General features: G+C 39.6%; 1 protein-coding gene across 1 annotated transcript in view; it reads left to right on the forward strand.

The window, feature by feature from the left end:
* sorcs3a (sortilin related VPS10 domain containing receptor 3a) overlaps positions 1-24970 on the forward strand; it is a 197485-nt gene that overhangs the window by 169188 nt on the left and 3327 nt on the right. Inside the window, exons 17-25 of the mRNA XM_061225390.1 lie at positions 5117-5230; positions 6030-6201; positions 13064-13250; positions 13891-14024; positions 14183-14306; positions 15031-15143; positions 20353-20484; positions 20777-20876; positions 23664-23769. Coding sequence (XP_061081374.1) covers positions 5117-5230; positions 6030-6201; positions 13064-13250; positions 13891-14024; positions 14183-14306; positions 15031-15143; positions 20353-20484; positions 20777-20876; positions 23664-23769 — 1182 coding nt within the window. The remainder of the gene's footprint in view (positions 1-5116; positions 5231-6029; positions 6202-13063; positions 13251-13890; positions 14025-14182; positions 14307-15030; positions 15144-20352; positions 20485-20776; positions 20877-23663; positions 23770-24970) is intronic.

Below are 24970 nucleotides of genomic sequence, written 5' to 3' on the forward strand. Positions count from 1 at the left end.
AAATGGCACTTCACACGGCACAAAGCTCTAAATCAGTGAAAGGATCCCCAGCCATTTCTCAGTGTCCTGCTTGTTTGGAAAAAGAAGCTACAATGACCTAAAAGCTAGGCTACAATGTTCAAACAATGAATGTTTGATGATATACTGTGTTCAAGCCTAACCTCTATACCAAGGTCACTCAAATTAGGCGGACATAATTAATGTGTTCCATCTCAGTGGACGTCTCAAGTTTAAATATCATCGCATGTAATTACACATGGACCTCAAAGATATGGTACGATCTGATGTTCCTATCCGGCCAGTAGGGAGCAGAGATAGACAATGTTTTCTTTCTAGGTCTAATTCTCCCTTAGTCCTCAGTGTAAAAAGGAAAACAGTTCAAAGCACTCGTCGTGATGTTGACGTGGGTTGATGACTACTTTGGCCCTCTGGAGCCGACAGTGCCTGTCTTTGTGCTGAACCAACCTCTCTTTAAGCCTGTTTTTCTGCTGTGAGTGGCAAAGTTCAGGGACAGTTCAGACTAGCATTTGAAGACGCCGGACTCTTGAGATGCTGAGAGCTGTGGGTTATGTCCCACCCGGGACGTTAGCTGTGTTCCTTTCAGCAGAATGATTGCCTTCACTCTAAACTTACTTTGGAGGCAGTTGGGGAAATCTGGGTTACCCAATGTATCGAGTTTAAAAATGTAAGCCTTGAATGCATCTCTTGATGTATTGTGTGGCAATAGCATGTTCGGGCCCCTTGTGGTTGACAGCAATTCCATATCAACGGTCTTATGGCAAGCTGAAGTATTCCTGGAAATTCTAATCTGATTTAGCTGCTCTGCCTTCTTCGCTAGTAATTACAATCAGGAGAAGATGTATTTTCCTTTGGTTGTATGACTCATAGCACTGTGGATTACCGGTATCATTCGTCTGTATAAAAGTGTTTTTGTCAATTTCAAATTCAATCAATTCAGGAAAAGCATTCAGTTTCAATTAACCAATTTTAAAAATATGAAGTCATAATCGTGTGTTACCTATTAATTATTTGAACAAAATACATTCACATAGAACTGATTTCACTGCTTTGCAATCCGACTGACCTCAACTGTGCTGTACACAGTACATCACTGTCAAAAACGTCCATATGCCTGAGTCTTTTGACCCCTCAGCGAAGGTATTTTTGGCAAACCGATTGTTTTGGGAGCACCTTGTGTTCCACAAAATGGGTTTCTCAGGGGTGGTGTTCCTCTACAAGGCAGCCAGTGTACAGGTGCTGGCTGGAGTCCAGGAAGGGGGAAATGAGATCCCACACAATCTGCTTGATGAAATAGTTTATGCATCTCAATAGCGTCTGGAGAGAGCTCCACTGTTATCATTAACCTTTGGATTGGCACCTTCCAGGTCCCTCATCTGGGCCTGCTTGCCTTTGTTTGCTGCATGTGCTGAAAGAAATAGCCTCTTGTTCTGTACTTTTATTTTCAGCACAAACCGTTAGATGGAGAGAAGTTTGAATTGCCTGTTGTTCCCCTTCTCGCCTTTTTTTCTGTCTGAGGGGAGGAAAGTAAACAAAAAGAAGTGAACAAATGTCTCAGGGTGGGATTATTAGTACAGAGGGTCTGCCCAATTTTGACAAAAGAATGGCAGGGGCTTGTTTGAGTTCATTTACTGTGGCAGACAAGGTGAGAGTACTTTTGAAGTCCACCCGAGCTTAGAAAGTTTTGCAGATAGTCACACATTCAGGTGATCTTCAATTAAAAAAATAATTATGAATCTCTCGTTTCAAGGTGTATGTCTTGATTTATCAAGGTTTTAACATTTAAATTAAGAAATATTCATTATGTCAAAAGTCCAGGCTGGGCTTAACCCGGCTTACCAATTAAGCTCTTAGATGCTTGAAATAAGCACACCTGATGAATTATTTATGGAAAGTGTTTGCTGCACATTGCAGCACCATTCATAACTTTGTTTAAGTTGTGCCAAAGCTCAGCTGTGGAGGGCCACATTGGAAAATGTGTTTGTTTGTGGTCTTTTTGAGCCCACGTGAGATAAATGGAATTTATCCATGAACATTTAATATCAATTGAACTATGAAACTGAAAATACATGAACAATTATTTGTATTTCTGACTGTAACAATAGATAGCTGGAGGCTGTGATTGTGTCATGTTGGCTCTTAAGTTGGTGTCATATGCAATCTGAATAAATGGAATTCGGAATGGACTTTTATACGTTAATGGTGTCCAACCAAGGTTAAATATTATGAGTTTAATTGGATTCCATTATTCTCTCTGTTTGTTTTGATTAGCGTTTGAGATTTCCAAACTCAAATGCACATTCCGGTTTAATACGAATCCAAGGATTTCTAAAACTTTTTAATTAAAAACTGTAACAGAAACTTTTAATTGACTTTGAAGTGTGTACACACAGTTTAGAGGGGATCATAGTAATATTAATTATTACGCTTGAACAAGGGAATACAGGGTCCTGTGATGTCTCACTTTCCATTAGGTAACAGTGCAGTGATTTACAGCAGCTCATGGAATTATGTAAGAAATGTAGTGTTTGGCATGCACTCATGTTATAAACAAATCACTGAATTACCGGGAGCTTGTTGCATTTTATTATCTTATATTATATCTATTTTTAATACTGAGAGATAAATATTTATACAGCTAGCTAGCTAACCTAGCCATCTTGCTAATTAGACAAGAAATAGCAGTGTTATACAGATCAACATTTTCTCAATAACCATTATCACAGTACCCAGTGTTTCCTTTAAGGTGGTACAACAGTAGATTAATTACATGATAGCCACCTACAGTGAAGAAATTGGATAGATTGGATTGTACAACTTCTTCTATTGCTGGGAAAGTACGTCAAGGTAAACAACTGTAATCAGATGGTCGCTGAAACAAACAACAACCCAACTACATTACATTACATTACATTAATAGCATTTGGCAGAAGCTCTTATCCAGAGCGACGTACAACAAAGTGCAAAGTGCATACCCATGACAGGGATAAGTGTGCTAGAGGGAAGTAAAATTTCAACTGCTACCTGCACAACAAAGATAAGGCCTATAGCTTGGCCAACTACAGCTAAGGCCAACTAGCTAGGCCTATAGCTTCTCAAGACTTACACAACACGTCACACCAAAAAGCCCAGAAAAGAGGCATGATTTGGCATGGCCGTGGCTGAAAAAGTTGCTCTAGACTAGTAGTACAGCAGTACATTTTACATTTTACATTTTAGTCATTTGGCAGACGCTTTTAATCCAAAGCGACTTACAAGTGCATAGGTTCTTCCACAAGTCAAAGCATCACATCCATAACTAGGAAAATACACATGAAATGCTGTTCTGAACATATAGTAATCATAAAAAAGTTTTTTTTTTTTGGGGTTAGACAAGGAGGATAGGAATATCAGAAAGGGGGGCGGGGGAAATCAGGAGGGAGGACTAAGGTTAGTACAGTATCTCCATCGACTGAAGGGGGTTTCCTATAGACTGATGGACATTTCCCTGAGGCTGATGGAGGTTTTCCTGAGATGTCCTCTCAGGGCCACCATAGGCGACACTGCAAGTAAAGTGTTAAGAAGGATGGAGGGGTTGATGGGGCCATTTTATCTTTGCTGGAGCTGCGTAATGTAATGATCTGAGATAGGTCAGCCCATTGACGGCAAGCCAAGTCTGATATCATTGATCAGGAAAGGGGGTAAGCTGGGTTTTACAGCCGCGTCCTTTAAGAGTGCGAATGTCCTTGAGGGCCAACAGCCAGGTTTAAGATGAAAGCCTAGATGAAAATCAACATTAGTTCTTTACTTTTTCTCTCTTTTAAGAGTCAAGGTATGTGTGTGCAAAAATAGTCTAAGGAGCTGGAGCGCAATAATCCCTAGAATGAACTACTACTAACTAATGAACTAAAAATCGAAATATCCTTGCACCTATTTATATCAAAGTTGTTGACATTCATTTGTTGAATCCTGGCCAAATTATTCTCCTTCTGAGCAGTGAGTAGTGAATTTTTCACAGGTTTTTTTTTAGGAAAAAATGGGCGACACAGCTAGACCTTATGTGGGAACCTTGGCCCTGAATTGGCAAGTGAAGAGTTTTTGTGTGTTATTGATCTTTTTTCTCAGGCACTGATGGGCCATCCTTTGATATGTAGATAAGAACAGTCTTGTTGATTGCCTTGAAGATCCCTAGATACTGCCTTCCTGGCACTGAGATGTCTGGCATGGTGTGGCTGTTAGTCCTGAGGACATTCCCTGCTGATACCCCTTTCACACCAAAGCAATGACCTGGGCAAATCCCCTGTTTGCCATTGGTGTGAAAGGGTCAACCGTGTTATCCGACTCAGGGGCAAGACCCTGCTCATGACCTGCTTTTTCCCCGGGATTGACACGGCTCAGCTTCGGTCTGAGAGAGAGGGTTACTCCTCGCAGAATTGTTAGCTGACCGACCCTCAAACTTCTCATGTGTTTCACCGGCCCAAATTTCCTGAATCGGTGCTCCCAAGTCTTACAATTGCCCTCATGCAGAAATGTCTTTTATGTAAATGCTGGAAAGAGTGTTCATGTAAATGTACATTGCACCTTGTAAAATGTCCCTCTTTGTCAGTACTTTCTTTATCATGTATGATATCAGAGGCCCCTGATTTTAATTATACTTAGCGATACTTGTGGGCCAAATAAATTATGCTAATGATGACTAATTTATTCATACTGATTAAATGTCACTCATGTTCATCTGTAATGTACTCTAAGGGTTGATTTGTTGTTCTTTTCATCATCTCAATCACTGTTCGCCAACAACACTCAATAAGCAATTTATTAGGTATACCTGTACACCATCTTGTTAATGCAAATATTTAATCAGCCAATTATGTGGCAAGGGCACAGTAACGCAAATAGCCACACATTACAACAGTGGTACTCAGAAGAGCATCTCTGAACACACAATGCATCAAAGCTCTAAGTGCATAGGCTACAGCAGCGGAAGAACAGTAAGTCTAAAAAATAAGTCTAATAGAGTGCTCACTGAGTATATATTCTCTGTATAAAATGTGTATTTGAGATTTGAGCCAGAACATTTTCAATGGCTCTAATACTTTTCATTCTTTGTATGTGATAGTGATTATGGATATGAGCGTCGGACAGATGGGAACTGTCTTCCAGCTTTTTGGTTTAACCCTTCTATGGTATCCAGAAGTTGTAGTCATGGGCAAAACTACCTCAACAGCACTGGGTGAGTACAACATTTCAAATGTGTTACAGTTATGAACCTTGTTAAACTCATGTTTTGTTTTTCACTTAATTTCAATTAAATAATACTTCCTTTTATTGTATCTCACATCAGGGTTAGTGCAGTCCTTATTTTTTGTAGTCATTGAAAGAAGTTCTAAATATAAACATACAGTGTTCTGTCAAAGTGGTCTGATCTATGGGCACATCCCAAGCACGTGTGATATTATTCCAGCCTTGGTTTTCAGCTAAGGCCAAGAAGGCACAAGCTGTTTCCACCCTTCCTGAGGAGTGATAGTTAAAGATATTTTTAGATATGAGGTCAGGCCTGTGCGCCCTCCTGTAGATTGGTGGCTCGTACGGTTATTAACAAGGTGGATTGTTTCACTAGATTTTCAGGCATTATTTGGCAGGAGTGGGGGGCGGGGAGGTCATACATCATTGGGCAGCCTAATTACAGTCTCTGAAGATATGTTTCTTCGCTTTCTAGCATGACTGATAGAACCGATGATTCTTATCGGATCTATTCTCTTAAAATATGCACAGTGGTATCTATCAAATCTCTGCCCGTGTGTATGTACATTTATTTGCAAATGTGCAGTGTGTGTGGTGTGGGTGGGTGTGTGTGTGTGTGTGTGTGCATGCACAGGAGTGTGTGCGTGTGCAGTGTGTGTGTGTTGACTGTGGTGTGCTTGTGTATGTGTCTGTGTGTGTGTGTGTGTGTGTGTGTGCGTACGCACGCACATATACTGTAGATAAAAAAGTGTTTTTTCCCTCTACACATTGGGATGTGGCCTCCCCAGGTACCGTAAGGTGGTCTCCAATAACTGCACGAAGGGGGTGAAGGAGATGTACGCGGCCAGGAAGCAGCAGTGTCCGAACCTGGCCCCCCGGGGCCTCCAGCTCGACACCCGGGAGGGCCGGCTGACTGCCACTCTCGGCAGCAATGTTACGTTCCTCGTGCACCTGGAAGAAGTGAGTCAACCGCGCCACTCGCGCTGTGTGCGGCTCACTCTGTGTGTGTGGCTCACGCTGTGTGCCAGTCCTGCTGTGTGTCGCTTGCGTGCGTGAAAGAACATTCCACGGAAAGGAAAGGTGTCTAACAAGCGAAGCTAAATCCCACGCTGCCTCAAAACCATGCCAAACTTTGACATTACATTAGCTGTACGCAAGCCTGATTACAAAATATGCATGTGCAGGATATATGACTGGCTGGCTACGATATCCCTTACCTGGGGTTTGAATGTGATGTTCATTCCACTCTCCCTACCTACCTCCTTGTCCTGCCTAAAATCTTGGATCTGGCTGAAAGGGAAATGACTGTGTAACGGCTCCTGAACTTGGGTGTTGCCACGACGCCTGCGTGCTAATTCTTGGCCTTGATTTCATCATGAGCCGGGGTCCCAAAGGGCGCAAAACATATTGCACAGCCACGTGCTTGTGTTTGCAGATGATTTCCATTTTTTCATTTGATTTCACGAACAGATATCTGAATAACACGAATGAGCGTTTTCTCAGGGCTTTCAAAGTGAGTAGTGAACACAACGGAAAGTTCCAGAACAAATGACGAGAGTGTGTGGTTTTTGAAACCCTGGGGATGGTAAATCCCAAAGTAAATGTGTGCAGAAAACAATATGTCTCAGGACTTAAATTGCTTTCAAAACATAATTATATTTCCGACATCACATTTGTGATGACAGAACACATTTGAATCAAATATTATTTGGACTTGGAACACCTCTCGCCAAGCATATTCAGAGACAGGTTTGAGACCTAATTAGAGAGAAAACAGTGGAACCGCTACCTCATTTGAGCCTGCGATGGGCCGACTGCGTAAATGCACACAGTTCATCGAAACCCACGGTGGGCACGCATAGGAATGAACGCATAGTGAATAAAATAAAATGTGTTTTTAACAGTTTTTTTCGCGAAACATTTTCCGGGTGACTTGTTATTGTGTGTGCAGACCTGTCGAGGTCGTGCGGGGTAATAAGTTCTCGAACCACAGGTTTGCAAAATCCAGAAGGGACTACTTAGAAAAATATAGATCTCAAATCGTGGGCTTTGTGTAAATGCACACACATTTCTAGAGTGGCACCGTCCTAAAACTCCTCTTGGCGATCACCATAAAGCTGTCATTATGATAGCGCGAATGGAGAAAAAAAAAATATTGGAAAGCCTTCATGAATTCTGCTTTAAGCCTGCAGTCTCGGTGGTTATTTCTTATCAAATAATGACAGTGTTGGAAAAAAAATGACAAAATTGTGAATGGGGAAAAAAAAATCCCAGTTGCTATGCTTGCTCTTATAGATTTTATTGCCATGTGTGGTCTACTCAGTTTATAAAAACCGAGTTGGATCTTTTTGTATTAAATAAAACAAAAGAACAAAAAATGGCTTGGGAATGACTTACTTAATATCAAAAATACGACAAAACGATTAACCCTGTCTGCTTGATGTGAAAGACATGCATGAATTCACCGTTGCCTACAGTTGACAGCACCAAAATGCTAAACCTCAAACAGGAATTTTTCAAGGAGAGCCAGCCCTTATTGCATTATATTGCGGGGGACCCTGGGTATTGCTGGGGCGTAGAGCTCCCAGATGATGTTGTTCTAGTCTACATTAAATTCTGGGGAATATGTTCGGTTGATAAGGCAGGCCGCAGTCTTTCCGCACGGCCGGAGGTAAGTGTGTCTCTCCTGGGGTCCCTCCGTGGCACAGTTGTCATATTACCGTGTGATGAGTTGAGGAAATGAGGCCTATTTCTTTCATTAAGAGGAGGATTCTCAGATATGAAAAAGTGATAACGCGGGGGGAGGGGGAGGGGGGGTGCGAGAGAGGGCGGCGGAGAGGGGTAACGAATCCTCATGGCGGCAGTCTTATGCATTTGGAAATCCTCCAGTTGAATTCAGCTTTAATTTATATTCATGAAGCCTGAGATGGTGGTATTTCTTGGGCAGAGCGAAAGGCCCTAAATATTTAATGTGCGCGAGGTACTACACAGGGCAGTTTTAGGGAGGAAAAATCCCTTCGATAGATTAAGAAACGACGTCTGCTCTCACACAATGTTTGTATTATTCCAAGGAAACAGAAAAAAACATATCAAATAAATCCCATTCATTTTTTTCTGATCTCTTTTCTCTAGAAAAGTTTTGTTTACTGTCTGATGTTTGTAATAAGTTTCATTCCAATTATGAAGTGTGGTTTTTTATTGTGCATTTGCTCTATGCGTAGTTGCATTGCTTGAATGTGCAATAGGCATAATTTCAAAATAAACACTGTTGCATATTTGAACAGTTATTAGTGGTTCAAATACTCTCATGTGTTAGGGTGATTTAGCTGTATTAATGTTTATGTGAGTTCTGAAATGAGTTTCTAGTGTGTGAAGATACTAAATCCATGTGAAAATGTATATATGTCTATTCAAAAAAGGTCTTAACTTCTTGCAAGTTTGCATATGATATGATATGCCATGAAATATACATGCCGATATAAAGACATATTTGCCACATACTGTAAGGATTTTCAACTCTTCCGAGCCATAGGGTCAAATGTAAAATACCCACCAGTATTCACCCCTGAATTGTTTTACATTGATACTGTAAGTACTGTTATGTCTCATAGCCCAAGTGTGAAAATGTAAATGTCTTTTTGGAATGTTGTAGGGTTTTGTTTTGACAGACATACTGTTTGTACACTGCCCTGTAAAAGTATGGTAACAGTACATGAAATGTGTTATTTTTTTTTGCATTTGGATTTGAGATCAAAAGATTAATATGAGTCAAAAGTACAGACAATCAACTCTTACTCCCCCCATTTCCTGCTGGGCGTTAAGTTAATGGATGCCTGGCAGGTTTTGACTGTTGCTCAGGTGTTTTCTTTGGCTTGAATTTTTCACACAATGCAGTGTGTGTCTGTTATTGATTTTATGCTTCGTTTTCATCTGTGGAGATTGCATTTGGAGTCAGAGGCATACACCACAGTGAAGACCTGAGAACTAACTATGGTTGAAAAACAACTAATCTGTAAGCTGAAAGAACAGAAAAAATATTTTAGAAAAAGAGTACAGAAACTGGGTATTTCAAATACAGCAGTTGGGAAAAGTAAAAAAAAAAAAAGAAAAAAGGCTCAATAATGAACACTGTATAGGTTGGCCAAGGAAGATAACTGCCAAAGAAGATGGCTGCAGTTGATGACAGACAAATCCTAAGAGCTGTGAAGAAAAACCCTAAAATTACGTCCATCAGCAGTCACCAGAGGGCAGGGGGTGAAGATATCACAAGCCACCATACGGCATGGACTTTGTTAGCAGAATTATAGGGACTACACTGCAAGATGCAAGCCTCTCATCAGCAGCAAGAATGGAAAGCCAGATTAGAATAAACAGAAACAATGCAGAGACGAGCCAAAATTGTTTTCTGGGATAAAGATTTATGAACAAATGAGACCAAAATAAACCTTTACTAAAGCAATGGAAAGCTGAGGAGAAAGAAGGAACTGCCCATGACCCGAAACACCCCCTCTCATCTGTGAAATATTGGGGAGGTGGTGCTATGGCTTGGGCATGTATAGCTGCTTCTAGAACAGGGTCACTCATCTTTATTGATGATGTAATGGTGGCAGCAGTAGGATGAATTCTGAAGTGTACGAACAGATTTTGTCTGGCAATGTACGAAGAAATTCCAACATCCTCTGCCAGTGCTTCATCCTGTGGCAAGACGATTACTCCAAACACACTGTATATGCAAGAAAATTATCCGTGGAATGTTTCGGATTCGGCAAGTCAGTCACCTGATTAAAATCCATTCAAACACCCCTCCAAAACAAAGATCCCCTGAAACCTGCTGCAGTGAAGGTCTGGATTGGCATTTCAAAAGAATAAAAAACATGTTCATCTCAGTTGGTTTGGAGAATTGATGCAGTCATTGCACTTAAGTGCCACGCAACCAAATATTCGAGCACTGCTCTGATTTACTTTTAAGTTCATCTGTTTCTGTAAAATGATAAAACATATACAGTATGCAGGAAAATACAGTATGTCACTAATCTTTTGATCTAAAATCCCAAGATAAGTAAGTATTCAGCAAAAACATAACAATTTTCACTTCCATAAAGGCAGTAGTGTTTTTAGAATGTTCATGGTACTAATGACTCTTGGTTGCAGCAGTCCTACATGACAGATTGTCAAGATGAAGACGCTGATCTTCAAAAGTTCTTCCAGCAAAAAAATATTTCTTACTACTCGATATTGAAAAATGACATGCCCCACTTCCCTCTAGTTTTCAGAGATCCATGGATTAAGCTTCTTTAGAATAATGTACTATATGTTTTGTTTTTAGGTTGTCTTGCATACGACATGGTTAAGGTGCTATGGACCACCACCAGCACCATTTTGTGGTTGTGAAAACAGCTGGAAGTTTCTATTCTGTCTCCTTATAGTGGCCGTTTTTTCAGAACTAGAACTAGATTCATATTGCCTGAAAATTTTATTAAAAATGTTTTCCCCCACACACTGAAACTTCCACCCAACTTACTGTGTCATGACATTTACAGGGCATGAAGGTTCTCCCTGTCACTCATGAACTACACTCATTCCACAACATTGAAATATTTTCTGATGATATTATTGCTACTGGTGGGTACATATCAATATTGCTCCTGCCGGTGGTGTATTATTTCTAATAAGGCTTTGCCATAGCCTCAGTGAATACTGTTCTAAGATTGATATAGTATCTGTGGCTCTACAATAGATTACTCTGCTGTATGCACTCTTCCGTTTATGTGAATCAAATGCTAACGCGTGCGAACGTGGCTGCACGGCATAATGCTCTTTGTTTTGTTAGCTTTCGAGACGCGCACTTGTAGCCTTTAGGCCTGCTTTCTGTAACCTCGAGTCGTCTCTGTCAAATGCAGATGAAAGATCTCTGGATGCCTGACAGGAAAACAGTGATGAAACGAGCAACAACAAGCGCTGAATAACAACCACGGCATGCGCCTCAGTAGCATTGCATTACATTTACAATCTCCTGCGCTTCTGCAAATGCATTTTCTTTTTGTTTTGTTTTGTTCTTAATTTTCTTAGCTAAAACTGGCACAAAGTGCCTAGGTTAAAACCCGACCGTTGCAAACACATGTTTTTTTAATGCTTCACGGTGCTTGAAAGTCAACCGCGTGCCGAAAATAAATATGGTTTGCGTGTGGAGGCCTTTAGTGCTACTGTTCATTAACAGCAATCTTACAAATGAGTACATCTCCGTCGCAGTGTGCTACTGTGTGCCAGAGGGCAAGTTGGGCTTCACGGATTGGTCGGGATAAGCATGTATGTTCAAGCCGGAGCCTCTGGGGCCATCGAGCGGCACACCGTCTACGCACGCGGCGTGCCAAACATAGCCCCCCCAAGACCCCTGCCAAGAGCAGGAGTCCATACGTTCATTCATTTTCAGTACGTTCAGTCACTAATTACGCAACGCATTCAGTCTTGTCCTCCCTGTCCGTATGTGCAGAGTTTGTGCATGTGAAGACTGCTCTGACTTGGCCTGTGATCTCTTGCCTGGGGACTTCATTAAGCCCAATGAAGCCGTGTGGGTCCACAGTGCCTAATCACAGTCACGGCGCGAGGACATCTTGTTTAAACGAGTGTCATGAGAAGGTTTTACTTGAGTGAAGATGTGCTGTGCTGTACGTGTCGCTCTCAGGAAAAGGTTGCTAAAACTCCGGCGAATCCCAGAGGTTTTAGTTTAATAACCTGAATTTCTATATTTAGTGAAACTTCAGCAGACTTTCATCAAAAAAACATAAAACGTCTATGAAACACAAGATTGACCATTGACGTATTATGCTTTTTCTGCGCCCAATTTATTTTTGTTTGGTGTACATGCTGCGTGACATGTGCAAACCGAGATGGGTTTAAGGCTGAAGGAAATCTATAGCCATTGCGTTAATTGGATTGGCTTACCTCATGGGAAGTGCCATCGAGATATGTGTCACCCAAAGCTTCCCATTCATAAGAGAATATCCAGAATTGAACATAATGTACGCAATATACAATCAGAGCCCAGTCACTGCCTTCCAAATCTCATGTGCTATAGCATTGTGTGCGCTAGCAGTAGCTGTCACACAGAGTGTATAGAGAGGTCATTTTATTTCATATAAGTGTAGGACAAGTTTCAGATCAGCCATAGCAACAGGTGACTGGGACAAATTACCAGTCTGCATGTAATTGAGGACATTGCCACAGGCTTTTAAACCTGTCATTTGAGTCATGTATTTGCCAATGAACGGTATTTTATTTTGTGCAACTGGCGTGAACTATATCATGTTAAAATATTGTAACAGCTTTGTATGCATAAGGAAATGATTGTGCATTTGCTCTTAGATTTAGATATGATGAAAAAAGATTGTGTAGTCATGTAATGTGAAGTTATTTTAGGTGATCTATTTATTCTATTTTCATAGAATGAAGATACTTAAATGTTCATTAATATTGTTTGGCTCTGGATTATGTATTTCATTGTCATCCATTTCCACATGAATTATTAAACCATTTCAGAGAAATTATTGTTCATTTAAACTTTTGAACATGAATAAAGAATCATGACAGGCCTACTTGCTTTTTCCTGGATAAAAATATTACAAAATGTGACGAGTATTTTTTTGATAGTTTTCAAGAAAATTAATTTTTCTAATTATAATCGAAATACTACATAGATATTACAGGCAAAATATGTATCTGCTACAATGAAATATTTATATGAACCTGCTTGTATTTCTGTGTACACAGTGGGAGAGTGCTAACAGAAGCACCTCTGAGAATAGGTTCTCCCTGATCTCTGCAGGGGGACTCCATGAGGACCAACATCCAGCTGGATTTTGGGGATGGGACTGCAGTCTCCTACTCTAATCTCAGCTGGATCGAGGACGGCATCCGACACGTCTACAGAACGGCGGGGATTTTCAGAGTGACGGCGCTCGCAGAAAACAGCCTCGGGTTTGACAGCACTACCCTCTACTTGCACATAACGTGTACGTTGTCAGACGTTCTTTTTTTATTTTATTTTATTTAAAAAAATTTTTTTTTTTTTTTTTACCAAAGACAGCACTTCAAACACATATTCTTGGCTTTCTGCTGTACCATGGTTGTCCGGGTATTGACATTGGCACTGCATTGGACACAATTCTGAACTGATCTCCCTGCTAACTGTTTGAAGTGTTTGAGTGTTAGATGAGCCTGAAACTGAGTCTTGCTGTTTAAAACTTGGATTAAGTTTAGTTCCATTAAAACAGGTGGGGATTTAAAAACTGAACCCAGATAAATACAAGGTAAGCGTCATTTGAGTATGTTGGGGAATCCACCGTTACCGTATTTACTACAGTAATTGTTATGGGAATCCACTATTAATATGTATCTATCTATATAGATCTACTATTAGTAATAGTACTGTAATCCACGATTACCTGTAGTTTCTCTAGTTTACAACATGCATTGTGATACAGCCACACATACCAAAGTTTGGTCCAGTGTAGACAGAGTGAAGTTTGTGGTAGACACAATGCAAAGTACGCAGTTTGTGTAGTTGTCCACAAGAAATTACACTTTAAACATACTTATTTAATTTGCTTCATTGGTCCAGCCTGGACGTTTAAAGCCAGTGATTTATTTCAGGTCCAGTAGAGCATGTCCACCTCCTGGCTCCATTCGTTACCATCAGGAACAAGGAAGTCAACATCACTGCTGTCGTCTGGCCCAGCCACTCCAGAACCGTTACCTACTTCTGGTGGTTTGGGAACAGCACTGAGGTAATCTTCCTAACCGAACCTGGCCCGATGCTGATTGGAGTCTGCTCTTGCCACAGCAAATGTAGCTTGTTGACTGCACTGTGTACTGTGTGTTTCTCAGATTCCTCGTGTGGGATTTAATCATAAACCACACATTTCTGCATTCTTATTCTTTCCAGCCAATAATAACGTTGGATGGAAGCATCGCACACACCTTTCAGACAGAGGGCATGACATCTGTTACAGTACAGGTGTCTTCTGGGGACATCATATCCCAAGACACAAAGACAATCGCAGTTCAAGGTAAAGCACATGATGTGAATGTGTTTTTCTTTGTTTATAATTAAGATACTTTGCACGGATTTGATTGTATCCCACATTTCTTTTTGCTATGGTTACATTCATATTTAAAACACAGCATTCAGTATTTGCATTATTACAGCACATGTTGTACTATTTGTATTGTTAGATGTGTAAATAGACTGCATTTATATAGCGCTTTTATCCAAAACGCTTTGCGATTGATGCCTCTCATTCACCCATTCACCCATTCAAACACACACACACACACACACACACACACACACGCACTCCAACGGCAATTGGCTGCCATGCAAGGCAACAACCAGCTCGGGTTAGGTGTCTTGCTCAGGGACACTCCGACACCCCCAGGGCAGGGGGATCGAGCCAGCAACCCTCCGACTGCCAGACGACTCTTACCTCCTGAGCTAATGTTGCCCCTTGACATTATGTAAATAATTAGATGTAAATAATTTCATATCCTCATTATTGTCTTCAGTTGAATATCCTACTTAACTATAGCTGGCACAGTGAGATACTATCACTGGTGGAAAGTTTGAAAAAGTAATTACAATCATCACAGAAGCAGCTTGAGCAATCGTTGCTTGACAAATGATGAACTCACCTTTGTTGCATTAACAAAAAATAATTTGAGTGGTAAAGGGGCCTGTGGATGACTGTCAAATTAATGTAACTGAAACGGTGGCCTTTTTCTGTCTTTTCACAGAGTTTTTCAAATCGCTGCTTTTATCTTTCTCCCCTAATCTGGATGAATACAACCCTGACATTCCCGAGTGGAGACAAGATGTTGGCAGGTTGATTAAGAAAGCCCTGTTGCAAGTGAGTGGCACTTTTCTCTTACTGCTTGAAAGTCATTAGGGTCCTTGCAAGTTCCCATGGTGAGTTCTCTACTGTTTCCAGGGGGAAAGAAACAAAACATTTAAATTCCTTGTAAAAAGGCTCTATGCTCCACAATTTAAATTTGTCAATTAGCATTCCCAAGCTGTAATTTATGCGTAGTGAAACCAAAATGTATGAAAAATCACCCGCTTTAATAATAGCTGAGAATATGCACTTTAACCACATGTGAAATGTTTGGTTACAACATCTGGAAGAAGACGAAGAAACATGTCTTTGTCCCAGACATTATGGAGCTCCATAATCCCTGTCTGTCTGTGAGGAACGTACAGCAGTGTCCGTCTGTCTGTATGTGCCGTGGTGGACTAGGTCATTGAGAGTATGTTCATGCCTGGACCTATTCCATTATCCCTGCTGTGTGTTTGCAGGGTGCAGTAGATCTCATCTGTTCGGTGCAAATGGGTGGTCAATGACTTTCAATTAGAGCAAATTAAGTTCATGAATCTGAATATAAATCCAGCATCTGCCTATTTACAATGTTAATAAAATAATATAAAGATAAACAAATAATGACAGCCTTCTATAAGGGCCTCTGGATTCTCCTCTTATTTTCCTGAACCTTTTGGCTTTTACTCAAATAACTTTTTTTGTTAATAAACAAAATAAAGTTTGTTTCAGTGACAATGGGGTTATTAAAGAAAGAATATTGTTTTGGAAATGTTGTGTGTTTTCACCACAGATTTGATGTGTGTTCCAACTAGAAACTGATCTGCAGACCACCAGTGTTACAGGGGTGGTGGTGGTGGGAGGGAACCATGGCTTTAAATTTCACAAGGATTCATTTTCTTTCTAAAAATACCCATGTTGATCATGTTGTGTTACAGCCAAAGCTATCACTTAATGAAAACAAAACTAATAAACAAGCCCCCAAAAGGGTTTTGTGTCTTTTTCCAAAGGTTTTAGCCTTAATGAATGCCGACTAACTGCGGTGAATGCTTTTGTCCACCTGATTTAACACATATTTAATTAATATGCTGCAGTAAAACCCCAGCATTTTCCTTAAGCTGTATTTAAGGACAAGGTAATTAAATTGGAATCATTTATTTTTACAAGTCCTTCCTAATCCCAAAGAGATGTAAGAAGTGGAAATAAAATCTTGCAATTAACCTTTAAGATGGCTTATTTATGTATTTATTTGGAGCATATGTATTGTAAAAAACCCTGGAAAGGCAGGGATGAGGTCACTGTGGATACAGTAATTTGTGTTGAGAGCTGTGTGGTAGTGCAGCTGAAGGTGGTACTGTTCCAATGCAAGGCCCTCAAGTCCCCAAAGCCATTCTGTGAAAAATGACACGGGCATTAGGGGGTTACTTTTGGAGTCAGCTCTTTGTAGGATTCACGCCCGCCCTAGTGTGTTCTCAGTCATGCGGTGACTTTTCCTCAAATTGATATCGTTTGCCGTGTTCAGAGCTTCCAGACCAAACTTTCATCAAAACCGACACAGTGAGAAGTGTGGCTCCTGCTCCTCCTGTTCCGCCACGGAAACCCCAGAGCATTTTATTTTCGGCATATTGTTAGCTGAAAGAACAAACGCTAACACACGTGTGTAGGCCTACTACTGGTGTCAAACTTTTATTTGGTACAACAGTATTTCTGCCTTTGTTCCCGTAATGATTAATGTCTGTGGATAGTGCAATACACAGTACAGTGTGAAATCTTCATTCAGTTTCATTCAGTGTAACATGCATTTTGCTATGCCTTCAACATTTTGCTGAAACAAAAAAGCTTTATGATTAGAAAACAACACAAAAACAATACGAGAAAATAATTGTTTCTCTTTTGGTGAAGTTTAGCAGCAACTTAATTTGTGATTCTTACTTGGATGTTTGTTCTTTTACTTTGGCTTTCAAGTACACACAAGTGATACAAATACAGCTTGGCTCGTTAATTTGGGTGTTTGCAGAACTTTCCAAACTGTGCTGTGAAGATAAATTAATTTCTGATTGGATCTCCTATGTTTGAGGTTGTGTTCTGCAGAAGTGATGATTCCTGTTTAAAATGAGTGAGCATTCAGGTTAGTCTAATCCTCATTTATGGACTTTTAAAGTTTGGTATGCGTGCAAGAAGGCCTGCAGCTTAATACAGGACCAGGCTGTTGAAAAAAATGTTCAAGATTACCTGATCTCCCATTATTTTCAGCCAAAACCGGCATAAATTGAACCTGTTTTGCAGGTGGAGTGCACTGCATACAAAAGACCTATCCATTATTTTTAAATCTCGCTGTTCACATTTATATGCCTGCAATTTTAATATACTCCTTTGTCAGATTTCAATATTAATGGCTTGTGATAATTCACATGGGGTTGCCAGGTGAGCTCATCAAGCCCAGACTCTGCTCAGTTGTACCGAAGGGCCCCACACAATCTGTTATCTAATTCTGGCCATGCCTGGCAGTCCCACGGGGCGGAGCGTAATTGGCAGTAGCATTGCATGGGGAGGGAGTGTTTCAATTGGCAGGTTTGTCTTTGTTTCACCACAAAAGAGTGATTCCTCTGGTGAAGCGGGATTATGCAGTACAGCGGTACCGACCGCTCATCAAGTGGACTCCTTCAGCACAGCTATGGGACTGCAGCAGACAGAGGGGAGGACTACATGCATGCTTTTCAGTGCCTCAGTTTTGGATGAAAAAAAAGGTGTAAATTGTTGTGAAAAGAACAATATTCATGCAACAAAAAGAATCCATCTTAAAGGGCTCTAGGACAACTTGAGTAAAGTGTAACTTTACAGTAATAAAATAAAATTACACACGGTCATACACATTAAAGAGCAGCTGTCGCAAGATGGCATAGCAGATGATGTCAGCTTATGTCGAATGACATATACTTGTCATACAGATAATGTTTACAGATAATAGTATGACAGTCTAATATAATTTGACATCAACTGACATCTGTTATGCCATCTTGTGACTGCTATGTCATGTGTATGACCATGTTATGTCAGCCTTATGGCAGTGTTCCCTAAAAGGACTATAACGATTAGTAATAGAATTGACAACATAAGTAAAATGTGAGTTGCTAATGCAACCAAATCCATGTCGCGTCATTATTTATGAGTAAGGTTATACTACAGAAGTGGTATGGGGACATTTAAATATTGCGTCAAAGAAATACTTCATATTTCGCTCTGAACATTGAACAGTACACGCATTAGCGTTGCTCTTAGTACCTCATCATCCTTATCTATCGTAGTGTTTTTGACATGCCATTATCTTGCTGTTGTAGATCATTATTTAGGCACCATGTCTATCCAGTGATATGTGATCACCTTGAAGTGTGTCAAGTGTATCTATGTGTAAAATAATTCATTCATGTTTGTATGCTTTTATCTTGACACTGTTTTTCAGTGTGATACTTTATCACATGCTACTTGCTATTCTGTACCTTTACTCTTATGCATGTTACTGTAATGACATGAGCTATATCATTCTTGACTTAGTGACCTTTAAATTCCTGCAGATAAGAGCATATGACAAATAGATGACAGATATTACACTGTATTTTTGTGTTAAATAAATGGATACACGTATTGATGAATGCTGTATCATTTTACCCTGTAGTTGAACGTGATCAACATTGCAGCTTGCAATGGCTCTGCTGTGCCTTGGATTCATTCAGAATCCATCTTTAAGCTTGAGTTATCTGTACATGTTTATGTTTTCATTTTTCTGAAATGTTATTTGGCAAAGTAATGTCAGGGATCACCAAAATTACCTTGCCAAACTTTGTTAAAAGGAAACAAAAAAAAAACAGAAAAAATATGTATTTATTTACTTATTTGCTTGTTTGGGACTATTGTATGTGCAAGCCATTGTAAAAATAATTGTGGCTGTCAAAGCATCTTCCAAAGATCTGGAACAGACAAGTACAATTTATCGTCATCATCCAAAAGGGACAGGGATGGTGAAGGCATGCAGAATCTGTATTTGCAACGTCCTTCCAAAACGTCAGTACATTTCAGAGTCGATTGTTTCAATCGTTCCAACTTACAAATCATATCAAAGGGATCTACAGCTAACTTAATAAGAAATTGCATTCTGGGTGTAATTGAATCAAATTAATTGAATGTTTATGTTTACAAAAAAATAATTGATGTTCCAAACTTTGTGAGTTCAGAAATTTCAAAAATAATATAGTAATCGAATATGTCACCTTATAGACGAAGTTACCAAAGTATTAATTCACTCAATGGGTCTAGCTCCCGACACCGACTCCCGACACCCGACTCCCGACATTGACTCCCGACTCCCGACACCCGACACCGACACCGTTTAAGAGTGATACAAATCCTTTATTTACTAAGAACCAATACATGCATGTCTAAGCCTGAATCCAGCCAAATTGTACTGGCATGAACGGCTGAGTGAATAATCTGTAAGGACATGAGAAATGACGTGGTGGTGAGAGAGAGGGTCACCTTGCAAGTTGTGCATGCCATTTGCACCAAGCGGATCATTAAGAGTTAATACAGTCCTGGTTGACCAAGCAGGGCATCGACCCCCACCCAATGAAAATTGATTATCCCAAATGGGCGAGGAACCATGAAGTAAGCTTGTTATTCCGAGACTTCCCTCAATAACTTCCCAGACCTTTCAACAATGAGTTATGACAGGGCCTGATTTCGGAGTAATGGTTTCCATTTGACAAGTAAATGGTTAATCTTAGAACCGAGAAGGTTGCATCAAAGATGCCTCAATCATTCTCAAGTGAAAGTGTTAAATGGGCAATAATAGACCTTAAAGATGGGGAATTCCAAGGCCTCTGTGTTGTAGAATTGTAGAACTGCCAGACAAAGCTGTGGTTTTAGCAAACACTGAGTCAATTTGTTTACAATAATTACACAGTAGGGACAGCCGAATTGCAGAGAGCTAAAAACATGCGGAAGCACGTTCATGTTAACAAGCGACATTCTGCCCTAAGATGAAGAGGTAGCCAACTTTGAAATTCTGAGCATGTGAGAATGAGTGTCTCAGGAATTATTTCACATTGTGCTATTGAGAGATAATTGTATGTTTATCCCCAATATCTCAATTGAATGTTTATCCCCAATAAACCCCGTAGTAGTTTTCTATAAGAAAAAGTTGAGAGCTATTTCATTATTTTGTGCATTTTTTTCTGTTGTGTACCAACAGGTGTCTGAGTTTCCTGAGGAGCAGCTCCTGGTGGCAGTGTTCCCTGGTTTACCTACCGCTGCTGAACTTTTCCTTCTGCCAAACAAGAATCAGTCAGAAGGAAAGAAAAAAATTGAGGAGGATCTTGATCAAGTGAGCTGTTTTAAATTTTTTTTATTGCTTTTCATTTTCAGGGAGACACAGCCTTTTGAATCTGTCTGGTAATTTGCTATACGCTTTATTCACTGAATGATATTTGCACTCCGTTTGTAAGATAATGATGATGTTTACATTTTAAACCGATGGATATTTTATGTATTTATCTTGCTAAAGTGATTTTTTAATGCTGCAATACTTATGTGAATATACAGTATCAACAGATGGGAGGATCCTTAAGGGAAAACTAGAGGAATTTGCTATATATCTTTATTATTCTCTTTACCAGATATCAGAGATTCTGGTGAGTGCCCTGAACCAAAATCTGGTTGATTTTGAACTGAAACCTGGGGATCGAGTAATCGTCTATATCACACAGTTAACTTTGGGTAAGACATGTACGTTATAATCTGTGATGTGCATTATTTATTTATTTACAACATATAATATATAATACAATATATAATATCATTTATTTGTTATTGTACAAATGACAATTTGACAATGTGGTCATTATTGTTACTAAAGAAATATCTTTGTAACCCAAAACAACCGGAGGCAGTATCTTATTAATATTAAGGTCTTTGTTTTCTCTGATGTAAAATGTCAGCCAAAATTACCTGCCATCTTTAAAAGACCTAACAAAAAACAAAAAGTAAGACTCTACAAAGAGAGTAATATGATTAGCAATTCCAATAAATATATTATTTAAATTAGTTATATGAAAGTTAGTATATCAAGTGTATCAAAGTATTTTGATGTCCTTTCCTGAAAGACCTCCATGAGTTGTGAATGACCTTCATTACTGCTGTGTTCTTTTCATTTTTATTTCTTTAATGACTGACAGCTTGCTTTTTGTCTCCAGTTTGCATCTCTCAGTAAGCAAAAGCCAAAATAAACTGCAATAGACTAGTGCAGTCAAATAATGACTGTGCTGTTTGGATCTTTACTCATTTTAATAACTACTTTAAGGTTTTTTTTAACATTTGTTTTTTTTTTCAATTTTATGCAAATGAGGAAAAGGTTACCGTTCATAAAAAAGGTTGTTGATTCACAGTCGACAGCAGTAGCCGAAAATATAATGTATGCAAAGTGGTTGCCTTTTTTTAACAAGAAAAGCTGCTGATGTTCCTGGAAATTAGAGTTGTCACATTTAGACTGGACTGAAATTGCAGAGGCCGGGTGAACTCTCTGACCTTGTCAAAAGCCTCGGAGCATCCCAGGTAATTTAATATACTGTGAACAGAGCCTTATATAGATCACGTCCAATTCGTCCTGCGGTTTTGATGAACGCTGAACCACATCACCGCTTTCCATTTTTAAAACGGCATCGGTGTGCGTTTGGCAGGACCCGTAGTGCAGTATGTGCAGTGTGTGTTCGGTGACATGCCTGGATATTGCCGCTAGCACACGCACATGTAGTGAACAGGTGCATTACCTAGCGCCCATATTACACAGCGTAATGTGTGCCTCACGCTTGACCGGCTTATTGTCCTCCATTTGTCACTACACAAAGGTCTGAAAAGCCTCCAAGCTGCAGTCGGAAAGGTCACCGGCTTCACCGCTTGCCACAGCTGTTTACAGAACAAAACAAATATATAAAACGAATGAATAGATAAAAACAAATCTGCCTTAATAGTTATTAACCCCAATTTCCCTCTAATATTAAATCAAGAAATAAAGACAGAAAATGTGTATATACTTAATTTTCCTTACACAGCTTTATTTTGTTTGAGCATTGTTGTGACATTTAATCACTGTGCATAGTGTACCAGAGGGCATGCATACATATACTCTGTATGCTGTGATGAAATGTAATTGTCTAAAATATAGATTGTGCCATAAATGTGTTGGTCTACTTGACAGGCAGATACACAATTTCTGAGCTGCATGAATAGGACTTGAATATATGAAACACACACACACTAAAAAGCAATGATTGTACAATGTGCAATGCTTTAAGTTGAAAGATCATTTCCACAATTACTGATATAAGAGATTGCTTCTCTAAGATTAAAGCAGTTTTTCTAAAGACAGAAAAGCATTTTTTCTTCACAAAGAAACATTAATGGGCAGCACTGCACATCAGTGGCATCTTCTTCACATAATGGCTAATGTTATTTGAACAAGGAGAATGGTGCTGAAAAATCTGCCGTGCAACTTAGTGATCTTTGCATTCTTTGCAGAGTTTCACAAAGCATTCAAGTGAAAAGATGTTCCATTTAATTGAACTTCACACAGACTATTCTTTTTAATGTGTAAACCAATGTTATGACACGGGTTAAAGCTGCTACAGCCCATTAAATGTACATCGCCTTAAAATGTGCCCTTGTTCTGTTCTTCCTGGAATGTACAATCCAAGAATGTACAAGCCGATGTCTTGTATACAGGGTTCTGCAGAAAGGAGACTTATAACAAGATGCTGAAAGTGACAATGTGAACATGCAAACTGACTGCAGCAGCAAAACAACATGTACTGCAGTTACTTGCAGTACTCGACAAACATGAAACTTTAATGGCCAACGCAACACGACTGATGAGATGAGCAGAACAGCAACAGTGGACATATCAAGACTTGTCTTCTTTTACAGTTTACACCATTCAACATTACATCTTGCAGTCTAATGTGTTTGGAGTGGTCTTTTGTATTGCTCAGTCAAACTCAGGATTTACATGCATGTGATTGTGTGATTTTGTTGGGCTTAGATTCTGTGCTGTCCATTGTAACACCTCCATGGCATTGGTACACGTGAACATCTAACCACATTGAGAGTTATTGCAAGGTGGTACAGTTCATAGAGGTGTCCTCTAGGTCCTGAGCACATTAGCAGTGGCTGGAGTTTTTGCAATTTCTTACTATTCTGATAAATCTTCTGAACAACAGTGCTGTAGATTTCATATTATACACAAACACCCACACCCACACCCACACCCACACACACACGCCCCTCAAATTTGTATGCAATGTTTTACAGTCAATTTAGTGAATTGAGTGGTTCTGTAACAAGCTTTTATTGGACCAGAAATGATGGTAGAAGGACTCTGTTTGTTTTTGTTTTGCTTTGTTTTTGTTTTTTTCTTGCTAATTGCAGAGATGGGCTAATGGCGTGCCAAATAGTTTCCAGTGCTTAAAACAGCAATATCATTCATCTCTCTCATCTCTCTCCAATCTGCAGCTCCCCTGGTCGACTCCAGCCAGAGACACAGTAGCTCGGCCATGTTGATGCTTCTCTCTGTCGTGTTTTTGGGCTTAGCCGTCTTCTTGATCTACAAGTTCAAAAGGTAACATCCTTTCTCTTGTCCGTGCTCTTTCTCAAGAGCATGGACAATTCCCTCCCTGGTTATTATTATTTTTTCCATTTGTTATTTTTCTTTTCAACTCTGGACCCGAGTTCACACTAGCAATTAATTTAAAGAGTGAACAGTTATATGCTTTCAAACTGTAAAAGGTTTGCGTGGTACCATCTGTACCCTCGTTCTTCATCTTTTAAGAAGGCAGCCAGCGTGCCATTTGCTATAGGTGCACTTTAAATATGCGAGTAAATATTTGTTTTTGAAATTGCGACAGACACGTAGAGTGAAACAGAGACATCAGCAAGCTTAGAGAGGCAGCACTAAGCTAAGGCAAAGTGGCAAAGCATTATCCGTGACGATCATTAGCGTAGCATTCAGGAATGTTTTCTTTTCAGAGGCAATCCCAGAGAAAATATTGCCACCTATCTACACCGCTGCGGCTGTATCAATCTGGTTTATTTTTATGATCACGAGCACAGTGAGGAGCCGGGGCTTTAGAGAGCATTCTGTGGGCCGTCAGAACCCCCGCTCCAGGTCTCAGTCCAGCGGTGGAGAAACCCAGCGTAATGAATTCAGCCTCATTATTATGCATGAGGCACAATCATCTAAATTAATAAGAGTTTCAGAAAGTTGAAGGTGGAGAGAAACTAACATGGAACTGGTTAATACAGTGTCACCTCTGCCAGAAAACTGTTTGCTACTTTTTGCATTATTTATTGAAGCTCATAACTCATGTAGAGAAGACCCAGAAAAAAAGTGAAGTTAGTATTAATAATAGATATGGATTTTTTTTCTCATTAATTTAAAAAGGACCCGTATTTATTGAAATGCTACACTTGACAAAATAAAGCAATTATACACAATAATTAATTGTAGATTGAAATATGTTTGTGGAATACTTTGTCTGAATAATGTCATACATATGAATGAGAGAACATCATGCCAATCCCTAAAATGTTTAACAACCAATTAAACAGTTGAAACGTGTTTCAAAAATGGTCTCAAAAATAAGAAATGATTGTCGGTCCTAATTACAGCCAGAAACAGAAACATTTCAAATGTCAGTATGAGTCACTCTTGGCAGGTGGAAAACATGCTAGGGCATGACTAACAATCAGAATTATATGTGTGTCACTTAGCTCTCCTACCCGGAAATAATATTTTTCCTCTGTTTAATGTTGTTTAGAGT

The sequence above is a fragment of the Conger conger genome, chromosome 2 (assembly GCF_963514075.1).
Source record: "Conger conger chromosome 2, fConCon1.1, whole genome shotgun sequence".
Classification (NCBI taxonomy): Eukaryota; Metazoa; Chordata; class Actinopteri; order Anguilliformes; family Congridae; genus Conger; species Conger conger.